The sequence below is a fragment of the Loxodonta africana genome, chromosome 7, assembly GCF_030014295.1.
Source record: "Loxodonta africana isolate mLoxAfr1 chromosome 7, mLoxAfr1.hap2, whole genome shotgun sequence".
In the NCBI taxonomy this organism is placed as follows: domain Eukaryota; kingdom Metazoa; phylum Chordata; class Mammalia; order Proboscidea; family Elephantidae; genus Loxodonta; species Loxodonta africana.
Genome location: NC_087348.1, coordinates 86709203 through 86721509, shown reverse-complemented (window position 1 = coordinate 86721509; position 12307 = coordinate 86709203). Strand labels below are relative to the sequence as shown.

Genomic DNA, 12307 nt, shown 5'->3' with positions numbered 1-12307 from the left:
GGTCATGTGCTGATCAAGGCAGGGGGCTGACTGCTGCCCCTGAGTGTCTGGGTAGAAAGCATGTCCCTGTTCCCCAGAGCACGTAGGTAGGTGGGCTTTGCAGCTGGACTATGGGCACCCAATGCTGTTGGCTGTTAGAACAGGGAGTCACCATTTATTCTCAGACCCCTGTTGCAGGTGGCTTGGTAGAGCGGGTAGAGCCACCAGTCCTCTGGCCCCTGATGTGGGTAGGTGAGGACCCTGCTTAATGGGCAGAGTGGTGTCAAATATCATGAATCTGCCACTCCCCCTTATAGATGATACAGTTGACAACTGGCATCAGGTTTATACCCTGTTGTACTGTGCTAATGAAGGCCTATGCTGTTGAAATGGGTTCACACAGGTGTATGCAGGGGTGAAAGGCATTCAAAGTCCATGGACCCCTTATTCCTGTGCCTAGGCAAAGGAGCTGTGCCTGCCCTGACTTCCGGGCTTAGGGGAGCTGGCAAGTTATTTTTTTCCCTGTTTGTTAATTTGTTCCCTCTCCAAAGCCAGGAGAATGGCTCAGGGTGCAGGATGGGTCCTACTTCTGGCCCATGGGGTGCAGCAATCACTGAAGTCAAATTGGGACCCGGAACAGAGTGGGGAGGGGGTAGGTAAATGGAAGAGAGGCACTTCCTGAAAACAGGGTTTTTTTTTTTTTTTTTTGAATCGTGTGGTAGGTTAGATGCTTGTACTTATCTTTCGCCAACTGAGTGCCATTTCTCACTGGTTCTGGAGGCTTGAGCAGACTGTCCATTCCTCGGTCTCTTCTGATGTGGAAAATGCACCTGGAGTGCCACTGCTTGACTCACCCCTCTTGCTAGCCTATCCAGCCTGCAGGGTGCTGGACCTGGTCAGGTCAGGCTTGGCAACTCCTCACTGCTTCTGAACCATCTCTCTCTCCCCTTGCTGCTCAGTCTAATTGCTCAACTTTGTCTTTGATGGCCAGGGCTCCTAGATTGTCATGTATAATCAATTCACTTGTTTTTCTCAGGTCTTTGTTGTAAGAGGGACCACAGGACTCGTCTAACTACTCTGCCACCTTGGCCCTGCCTCCTCAATAAATATTTGAATGATCAAATGAATTAACTCATATTGATTAGCTTTTACTGAGCACCTAGTAAGTAGGGTCTATGACTATAGGGTCTATAACTGGGTCCTGGTGTCACAGAGATGAGTAAAATTTCTGAAAACTCACAGTCCTATGAGGGGAGACAGACATGTGCATGGCTCACAATAACACAAACTAGACAGTACTCTGCTATGAGTGCCCAGAAAAGAAAGGAGCCACAGACTTTACATGAGGCATCAGGAAATGTTCTAGTTAAGGGGACACTGGAAAGAGCTGGTTAGTGTCACTTAAAGATGTTTAATTTCCAAACCACAGTTTCACTATTAGCTCCATCCCTGGTCCAATTCTGACCACAGACTGACCTTGGTGGGGTGGTCAGAGTAGGAGTCTCTGAGGAGGAGTTATTGAACTGTATCTTGAGGAATGAGAGCTCAAGCATATGAGAAGCTCAAGGACAAGTGTTTCAGGCAATAGCAAATATATAGTCTGTGAGCTGGCAAAGAGTTCGATGTGTTTGAGGAACTTAAAGAAGGCCAGTGTGACTGGAGCTGAGTAAGAGAGTGGTAGTAGATGACGTCACACATGTATTTTTATATCAACAGCCTAACCCTTAAGCCAAGCAGCTGTTAGGCAAATCCTTGTTCCCAGTCTCCACAGGGCTTGCTCAGAGCAGGTAGCTGGCTTTGCACTGCCAGAGGAGGGACTGGGTCTAATCCCTTCCCCTGCCTCCAATGCCAAGGACAGGGTAGGCAGTGAACAGGTTTCAGTTAAGATTTGCTGACAGCATGCTTGAGAAGGGAACAGGAAGTGCAGGCTCTGTAGAAGGAGGCCCAGGCTCGGCCCTTTCTTTATTGGAGCATGCATTCTCAAGTCGCTAAACACCTCCTCCAGACGAGACCCAGAGCTGTGAGAGTGAGATGCAGGGAGGAACCAGCTACAGGCCTTCCTGCAAGAACCTCAAGGGGAGGGTGTTTGAGAGGCATGTAGGAAAATGTGTGGTGAAAATTAAGGGAGAGCATCCGACTTAGTTTGGGGGTAGGAGTGGTCAGGGAAGGCGGATAGGACCCTTTAGCTGAGACTTCAGGGATGTGTGAGAGAATTGGTCAGACATTTCATTTTGCTTTCTGGCATCATTTCCTCTGAACACATTCGCGGGACTCAAAGGAACCTCCCCTGGGGCGGGTCCTCGATTCATTCCCCAGCCTTCTGCAAAGGGGCAGGGCCTCCCAAGAGCTTGAGTCCTGCGTGCAGCACCTGGATTTGCTCGCCAGGGGCCGCTGCGCACGGGGGACCGAGAGCGCGGGTTCCTAAGCTGCAGAGAGGAGAAAGCCGATTGGCTGCGAGGTGCGGAAGGGCGGAGCCTGGAGAGCCTGCCCGGTGTGGGGGTTGGGAGCGCCGCGGGCCGAACCGGACTCGGTGGTTGTCGCCTGTGTCAGCTCCGGGGTGACCATCGTTGTGCCGGGAGCCTCTGTCCAGCCCGGCTGTAGAGCTGAGGCGAGTGCTGCAGGACGGAGATCCGGGCTGGGCAGCAGCTGTTGCCGCCGTCGCCGCCGCAGGCCTGGGTTACCTGAGCAATTGCGTGTTAGGCGCTGGCCGGCAGGCGGGCGGTTAGCGCGGGAGACACGCTCGTGGGGGAGAGGGAGGACGGTAGCGACCCTTGGTGCAGGAGGAGGGTCCTGGCGCAGACAGGCGCGGGCCGGGGGACAGGAGAGCCCGCCGGGGCTGGGGGGCGCCGGGCGGTCGCCTCCAACCGGTTATTCCGGGATAAACCAGGGCGCTGGGGCGGGACCGGGCTTCGCTGGGGGCCGGGCGGCGCGGGGCGGGCCTGCGGGAGAGCACGCCCCCGCCCGCCCCGAGCCCGCCCCGCGCCGCCCGCCCGCCGGGGAGCCGCTGTCCCGGGCCTGGCCGGAGCGCGTCCGCCTGCTGGACTTAGGCACCGCCGGCCGCCTGGGCACGGGACTGGGCGAGGGCACTGACCTCGGCCTAGAAGGCCTGGGATCCCGGAGCCGCCCGCGCCCACGGGTGCTTGCGAGTCGCACGCCGTCCCCGAACCCCTGCTGCTCACCGCTCCTCGGCGGGGCGAGGCCAGGTGCCCCCCTTCTTCGCTCCCTCCCCACCCGTGCCCGCGGGAAAGCTTGCCTACCCGCCCCCTCCCGCAGGGGTGTAGCCGGCTGCGGAGCTGACAGCGACCCTGCAGCCACCCTGCCCAAACTCTCCGGAAGCGGCCCAAGTAGACTAGTGCTCAGGCCGCCACAGTCCCTGAGGACCTACGGTTGGACCGGAGGCGCGGGCTCGGTTCCCGCGTCCAAACTTGGAGCACTTGACCTTTGGCTGTCGGAGGAGGCAGGCCCGCGGGTGGTTGGACAGCTGCGGCGCCGGGAGGGCATCTTGCCCAGAGTTCCGGGATCGTCGGCTGCACTCCCGGGCTCCTGGCTTTGCCTCAGGGATCCCGAGGTGTCCACATCAGGCGCATGTTGACTGAGACCTGGAGTCATGGATGTGTGCGCCCGTCTTGCCCTGTGGCTCCTTTGGGGGCTTCTCTTGCATCAGGGCCAGAGCTTCAGCCATAGCCACAGTGAGAAGGCAACAGGAACCGGCTCAGGGGCCAGTTCTGAGGAGTCCACCGCAGCAGGTAAGGCTTTGCCAAGGGCTCGGCTGGACTGGGGGCTGTAATTCAGAACTGAGGGGCACAGAGTGGGCAAGTTGAATCCTAGGTTTGTACCTGAGTGGTTGGTGGAAGATCCACACGTGGCACTGCCTTTTCCCAGAAGTCCAAGAAGTTCTTACTGTTGAGGAGCTATGGCTAGTGTCTCTTTTTCCCCTGAACAATTCTCCTTATCCCTTCCCAGGATATCTTTTGATGGCAATGAGAGGAGGCCTGCCTTTTGGCACCCCAGTCTTTCAGACCAGCAAGCCAAAACACCTTCTCAGGACTACTTGTCTGAAAGAATGGTCTGGCCAGATAATAAGTCCATTGCTCCTGACCAGTTTCAGCATTTGGCAGCACAGGGGAAGCTGAGGCTGTTTGGGTTGGGCAGGGAAAGTCAGGGCTGGGCCAGTCTATTGGCTGATAGCCTGGTGTTCAGGTTGGCCTTTCTATCCCAACAACCATGGGAACTTAGTCACTCCCTTCACTTAGGTAACCTGCTGTCTCTAGGCCCATTTGAAATATCAAGGCAGTTCCTTAGACAGAACCCTATTTATCACCAAGGAGTTAAGTGGCCTTTTCTTGACATGGACACAATTCCCGAAACCACTTGTTGACGCCTTCTGTTTCTTCCGACTGTTGAGGGTTGGAATTCCATGTTTTTTTTTTTTTTTTTATCTGTCCTGGTTTTTCCTAGGCACTAGTGGAGCCTTGTCAGGCAACAGAAGCCACGGTGTTCTGTTGTGGAAGAAAAGAGCACTTTTAAAATTCAGTTGCTTTACACAAGGCATAGAAGGAGAAAAGATCAGTTCTCCTTCCCCACTTCTCTCACTCTGTTGTTGTAATCAGCCCAAAGCTGTGGAGCTGTAGCATGGGGACAATATATAGCTGGGTTGTTTCTAGGGGTAGGCAAGCTCAAGTGACAGAGACAGCTTAGTGGGTACCCACTGATACAAGTAGGAAAAGGAAATACAGGTCATGGTTGCTGTATTTCATGGATGGATTCAGAGGCTGGCTCTTTCTTGGGCAACTCCCTCTTAGCATCCCTGACTGGGCTCATTGTGATGCCAGAAGCCTCAAGGACTGGGTTTCAAAGGACACCAGGGTTACCTTGTGTATAAAAAAGCATGGCATCTGGGCTGTTGCTTTGAAGATAGGTTCTTTCTGCATATTAATCCTATCTCTCCATAGGGAATTTCCTCTTTTTGGCCTCTAAAATCTAGCTCAAACCTTGGTTCTCTTTGGGTTGTGAAGGAAAAGGATAGTAGGCAGATGTAGACTGAACAGTGGAAAAGGCCTGAGGAGCATCTCTGCTGTCCCAGTGACATCCCTGTTTATAACTGTCAATATGTCCTTTCTACACTCTAAACTATGAGTACCTGACATAAAATGCATGTTTTGGGGGGCTGTGGGAGTGTTTTGTATTTTGTATTTTAGTTTTGAATTTTAGGAGGCAACCTTGGTGGTATAGTGGTTAAGTGCTATGGCTGCTAACCGAAAGGTTGGCAGTTCGAATCCACCAGGCGCTCCTTGGAAACTCTATGGGCCAGTTCTACTCTGTCCTATAGGGTCACTATGAGTCGGAATCGACTCGATGGTGCTGGGTTTGGTTTGGTTTTTTTTTTGGTTAGCTAGCTATCAGGAAGTTTTTGTATCCCTACCGGCCCAAGATAAGAGGCATTCTAGCATCCCTCAGAACAACCCGATGACTTGAACTTAAGGACACAGCCCTCCATGCAATTTCAAAGATCTGGCTGTGCTGATTATACCACTCAGACCTTTTTTTTTTTTGGTCTTTTCTTACTTTCGGTTCAGAAATTGGTTTCTGCTGTCGCAATAATGTTGAACCCCAGGAATGGCAGTCTCAGAGAGAGACCGAAGGTGCTGGGAATGGCTATAATTTGTGGGAACCATGGGGCTCCCACACTATTGTTCTGGTATATTGTCCCCTTGGACCTGTCTGGGACCTTGTCTCTGACTAAGACAGGGCCTCATTTTTGCAGAGAGGTAGCTCATGGTCTGGGTTCTGCCAAAGGACTTGGGGAGAAGCTTTCTACGCAACTAGGAACTCTTTTGGCCGTTCCAGCCCATCTGTATCTCCAGAGCACCGGGACAGTTTTGCTTGTCCTTAAAGTTGCCACTTTTCTAAATCAGATTCAACATACCAAGTCAATTTGTGTGTTCCCTTTAGTTTATATTTTACTTATACAGCTATTTTTCCTACAAAATCTCACAATAGCCTTTGTGAGACTAGATGGTGGGACAGGTAGTATTATCTCCATTTTTATGGATAATAAAACTGGGTCCTGTGTTCCATCTTATGGCAGGTCTTCTAATGCTTAAGTCCTGGATTTCTTCCATCTTCTCAGGCCCTACCCTATTAAAGGAGCACTAGGCGGGCCAGGAGAATTAGTTTTCCTCCTGGTGAGTTAGGCAGAGGCCCTGGTGACTCTTTAGCTGAAATCCAAGAAAAGGGCTGTCTTTTCCTCCTCTTCAGAGTCTTCTACAGGGACCCAGAAAATTGCATTTTTTTTCTCTTGTTGGATGTATATGTCCTTCTGACTCTTTTTAGTCAGTTAGAAAATTTGATTCTAAAAATGATTTAGTCAGAATGCTTTTGGATTTACCACGTGTACACTAAACACTTAAAAAACTGACCCTGCTGCGAAGGCAGGTGCACTGCTACAAGACCCTCTCATTGGATGTTGGAGAGGGCATTTCTGTCACCTCTTTTGATGCCTGCCTACCTAGTCATGTTAAGTCAGTCTCAGCAAAGACCTGTGCCTGGCTGTGTTAGGCTGGGGCCTGTGTTTCTGGAGATGGCCTAAAGTTGATTCTTGAAATATCCTTTAGGCTCTGGGCTTACTGCCTCCAGAAGCCCAAAATGTTTTCTGCAGAATTGTGTGAGGAGTCCCAGATGGAGCCTAGAGTTGTGGCCACCAGTGTTGGAGGTATTGGGGGCCTCTGATCAGGACCTGTGGTTTGGCTCATTACAGCTAGAACAGGGCCTTGGAGGATAGGCATCAGGGCAGTGTGAGGAGACCCTGTTGGAGTGAAGGGCTTGAGCCCTGCCTACCCACCCAGCTAGTTGCTGCTGCCTCCAAGGCTATAAATGGTCTGGCCATCTTGGTAGCAATGCTATTTTTAGCTGAGGGTGGCTCCCGGAACTGGGCTGGGGCCAAGGGTAGGTAGGTGGGGCTTGGCTGAGGCTAATACTAAGGGTTGGGGAAAGGGTCATACTAATCCTGGGACATCATTTGCTCCCAGGCCTCAGCTTTGACAATCACTCTTAGCTAGGCTAATTGATTCAGCAAACATTGGACAGTAACAGCCCATGTGCTATTTATTCAACAAATATTTGAGTGTTTGCCTGGGACGGGTACTGTATTTTGTGTTGGTAATCCAAGGGTGGAAACCCTGGTGGTGTAGTGGTTAAGTACTATGGCTGCTAACCAAGAGGTTGGCAGTTCTAATCTGCCAGGTGCTCCTTGGAAACTCTATGGGGCAGTTCTACTCTGTCCTATAGGGTCGCTATGAGTCAGAATTGACTCGATGGCAGTGGGTTTGGTTTTGGGTTTTTTTAATCCAAGGGTAAACCAAACAGACATGTTTTCTGCCCTCATAGAGTTTACAGTCTAGTAGGGGAAACAATGAACACATAGGTAAAAATATTGTCATGTGGTAAGTGCTATGAAAGAAAACATAAACGAGGTGCTATGATGAGACTAGGAAGAGGAGAACTAGCTAAAGTAGGAACCCAATGCCTAGTAGGACAGATTAATGCAATAATAATAAATTATGTTTTTTTTTTGAGTGCTTTTTTCTATATACCAGCTATTATTCCAAACATTTTATTTTTTTTAATTCTTACAACCATTCTCTGTGATAGGTATTATTATCCCCATTTTATAGATGATAAAGTTGAATCAGAGACAGGTTAAGTAACTTGTACAAGGTTACACAGATAATAAGGCATAGAGCCAGAATTTGGATCCAGGCAGTCTGACTCTTCTCCCTACCCAGTTCCTATCCTCCCTCAGTCATGAGAATATACACTTTCTCAAAACTTGGTGATAAATGCTGTAATAGAGGTATTGTATATGTATACAAAAAGGCGTGGGAGGCCAAGGGGAAGAAGTGACTAACCTTGCCTGGGAAAGCTGGGGGAGGCTTTACAGTTTCCCCCCAAATTTTTCTCACATCTTGGGGAGATCAAAAATGACTGCCTAATTCAAAGTTAAGAGGTGGAAACATCAATTAGTTCCACATACTTGTTTTTACATATGAAGAAAGTGATGCCCAGAGAGGCATCAAACAGAAGCTCCACAGTAGGTTATTGGTAGAACATAGTCATTTGAGTCAGGGACCTTGGCTTAATCAGCCATTCAATCCACAAGTCCATAATGAGTGCTTACTGCTTGCTTTGCACTGTGGAAGGAACTTGGGGCTACCAAAGAAGTCTAAGTCTGGTGGGACCATGTATATTTAGAGAATATTGAGTACAACATAATGCATAGCCTTAGTGAAGGGCCAAACATGCAGAATAGACGGTGTATGCTGAGAGTTAAGAGAGATCTGTGTGGGCTGGGCTCAGGTGGCTGTGGAGGGCTTCCTGGAAGGAGTGGGTGAGAGCAGGCAGGAGAGAAGGAGGAGAGTATGTCTGACTTTGGGGAGGTTGGAGGAAAGGGCCACTGTAGATGTCTAGCTCATCAGTGTGAGCACATGGTATCTCACTGTTTGGCAACTGAATAATAATTAGAGTTGCTTCATAGTTGGTCAGCTACCTTGCCTGAGTGCTTGTAGACAGGAAGGTTGCAATCGTTTGTGATCTAGTGGCGGGTCTAATAACTGCCATAACTTTGAAGTTATGTTGGGCATAAATTGTAAATAATATTTTGAGATATCTGCAACAATGCAGTGTGACGTGGAAATAGCTATTATTTCTATTGGTGAAAAATCATAGTTACTGCTAATAATATTGTGGTTGGTTGCCTACATATATAATTGAAGGAAAGGCTAACTTTCGATAAGAGAATATTGAAAAAAAATATGTAATTTTTTCCCCTCCACATTCACCAAAAAAAAAAAAAAAAAAAAAAACTACAAAACCCAAACCCGTTGCCATCAAGTTGATTCTGACTCATAGCACCCACCAAACCAAACCAAGCCCACTGCTGTCAAGTCAATTCTGATTCATAGTGACCCTACAGGATAGAGTAGAACTGCCCCACAGGGTTTCCAAGGCTATAAATCTTGACAGAAGCAGACTGCTACATTTTTCCCGCAAAGTGGCTGGTGGATTGGAAGCGCTGACCTTTTGGTTAGCAGCTGAGCACTTTAACCATTGCACCATCAGAGCTCTTCTACTCATAGCATAGGCCCACTGAATTCTGTCTTTGGACCCTCTAGGGGCCTGGGGTCTTTCTGTTAAGACTCTTATGCTCTCTGGCAAGAAGAGATGAGGCCCTGTGGAGGGTAGTGGTTTTCTAGGTCTCCACAGGATTTGGGTTTGAGCACCAAGGGGCCCCTCTGGTTTCCTGCTGGGGACTTTTGAGATATATTGCTGAGTGGACTCATTACTGGGACTGCTGTGGTACTTTTGGGAAATGATCCTCCAGGAAACCCAGCAGCTCTGGCTGTCAGACTTTTAGGGAGTGAGAAAGACACCAAACTGGGCCTCCAACAGAGCGTTCTTTTTTTGTTGCTACTGATTTAAAAAAGAAAAAAAACTATGAAATATTTAAGATATTCAACAAAGCATAAAGAATAATACATTGACTACCCATATGCCTGCAACACAGTTTAAGAAATAAGATAATAACAAAAGAGAGTGTTCTTTTTTGCTCCCAGGACACTTCCTATAAATTTCTAATGTAACACGTAGCACATTGTATATATATATGTTTGTTCCCTTACAAGTGTAAGCTCTTTGTAAAGGGCGGGGCTGTACTTTATTTGTTGCTGTTTTTTTGGTGCCAATCATGAAGCCTCCCTTAAGTTTGTGGGAAAAGCTGGACTTAGGACCTATATGAATGGATCCTTTTTTCTCTCTTTCTTTCAAACCATCTCATATGTCTTGGTACAAATTCTGGGTCTTTCTTCAATGCTTGGAGGTGTTGCTCACTCAGGTTACTTTTTCTTAAGTTTCATTCAAACTCAGATCTTTTTATCTCTTTTCAGCCTATTCTTTTATCCTCAACTTTGGAATTAGGTAGGGCTGTGATTATTTATTCCCATTTTAAAGATGATGATTTGTAACTGAGAAATTTGTGTTCTAGGTCATGTTGCTAAACAGTGGTAGACTTAGAACTATAACTCTGGGAATCTATGCTATGCACGAAGCCTGTGTGTTTTTTTTTTTTTATCAGACCACATTATCTGTCAGTATGTCCCAAAGAGGGGGACGCCTCACTGATCTGGCACTCAGAGCCTGTAACCTCAATGATCTGGCCATAGCCATAAACCTGAGGGAAATAACAAAGGCATTTGAGTACTCTAGTACCTATCACAATGCTGTGCTGCTCTGGAGGAGAGAGAGTCTACAGTCTTAACAACCGTGCTACATTGTTGGAGTTATTTGTTTATGTGCCTGCCTTCCTTGATGTATTATAAGCTCCTTAAGGGTTAAGACAGCAATTATTCAACTTTATACTCCTAGCTCCTAGTAAAAGGCTTGACACATAGTAGATTCTCTGTAAAGTTTGGAGAACTGAACCTAAGGAGATTGGTTCCTCCCTGCTTTTAATTCAACTGAGGTTTACTAGGCACTGATTAGAAGTTGAGGATTTTTCTTGGGAAGAGTTAGGTAAAGTTAAAGAAATAGCTTCATCTTTTTAGAAAGTTCACTCTTTTAGAATTCCTCTTTCCCTGCTAATGTTAGATAAACGAAGTCTTGCTGTCTTTGTCGGGGGAAACAATCAGATTAGTTTGGGTCTTTCAGTCTCACTTCACTCAGAAGAAGATTGTCTAGGAATTTTATGAGGCCATACTCTTATTATTGGAGTTCTTACCAGGAGAATGCAATTAACAGGAGCTGGGAAACTCTCTAATTCCACAGCCACAGACGACCTATGCCATACATGTAAAGACTCTGGATGTGGTCAAACCAGGCTTACGCTAGGCACTGGGGAAGCTGTTGGTAAAGCCTGGGTGCTGGTATCTGACCTTATTTCTGGCCTGTACCCCCTTCCTTTTACTGGATATAACCACTTCCCTGGCTCCACCAGCAGGCTCCAGATAGCTGAGCATGTAAGACTGGTCCCCATCTGTATTAGTTATTTATTGCTGTGTAACAAATAATCTCAAAACACAGGGGCTTAAAACAACACATGTTTGTTATCTCACAACCTCTGTGTATCTGGAATCTGAGTGTTGTTTAGTTGGGTGCCAGGGTCTCTCATGAGGTTGCAGTCAAGCTGTTGACTGGGCCTATGGTCTTATCTGAAGGCTTGATTGGAGGGAGGGGGTTTTCTTTCAAGCTAATTTACATGGTTGTTGGCAGGCTTCTGTTCCTTGCCACATGGACCTCTCCATAGGGCTGCCTTATGATGGCTTCCCTCAGGGCAAGTGAGCCAAGAGATAATGAGAGAAAGAGAGAGAGACCTAAGATGGGAGCCACAGTCTTTTTAATCATGTAATTTTGGAAATGATCAGCGGTTACTTCTGCCATATTTTATTTCTTAGAAGCAAGTCAATAAGTGCACCTCACCCTCATGGGTAGGGGTTATACTAGGGTATGAACATTGAGAGGGCAGGGATCATTTTGGGCCATCTTAGATGCTGCCTGTGATGTTACGCTGGGGCCATGATTTTGGGGACAAGGGCTTCTAGGTGTTGTGGGCTCTTAGCTTTTCTTTGACTTCTTTTGTTTGCCACATAGGGTTTTTTTTTTTTTAATAATTTTTATTGTGCCTTGAGAGTTTACAAATCAAGTCAGTCTCTCACACAAAAACCCATATACACCTTGCTACACACTCCCAATTACTCTCACCCTAATGAGACAGCCCGCTCTCTCCCTCCACTCTCTTTTTGTGTCCATTTCGCCAGCTTCTAACCGCCTCCACCCTCTCATCTCCCCTCCAGGCAGGAGATGCCAACATAGTCTCAAGTGTCCGCCTGATCCAAGAAGCTCAGTCCTCACCAGCATCCCTCTCCAACCCACTGTCCAGTCCAATCCATGTCTGAAGAGTTGGCTTCGGGAATGGTTCCTGTCCTGGGTCAACAGAAGATCTGGGGGCCATGACCACCGGGATCCTTCTAGTCTCAGTCAGACCATTAAGTCTGGTCTTATGAGAATTTGGGGTCTACATGCCACATAGGGTTTTGTGGACTCTTTTTGTACTCCCTTTGGTATTGGGGTTTGGTTTGGTATTGTGCCCTTTACACTCTCAGAGGACTCCTGGCCTCTCCTCCCCTGTCTTAGGTCAATCCTAAATTACCTTTTTATCTGAGGCTCTAGTCCTGCCTCCCAGTGCCTAGTTTGGTGACTTTGATTCTGGACCCCATTGTGTAGCTACTAGCCTTGGAGCCTTCACTGCACCAACTTGGCTTCTGAGAGCTAGATTTAT

General features: G+C 48.0%; 1 protein-coding gene across 3 annotated transcripts in view; it reads left to right on the top strand.

Moving 5' to 3' along the window:
• The first annotated feature begins 2994 nt into the window (after window positions 1–2994).
• Window positions 2995–12307, top strand: part of STIM1 (stromal interaction molecule 1) — a 212186-nt gene continuing 202873 nt past the window's right edge. Inside the window, exon 1 of one of the 3 annotated variants that reach the window (XM_064288598.1) lies at window positions 2995–3725. In XM_064288598.1, the coding sequence (XP_064144668.1) occupies window positions 3587–3725 (139 nt within the window). In that variant the 5' untranslated portion in view covers window positions 2995–3586. The remainder of the gene's footprint in view (window positions 3726–12307) is intronic. The other 2 variants (XM_064288595.1, XM_064288597.1) reach the window with 2 other exon arrangements.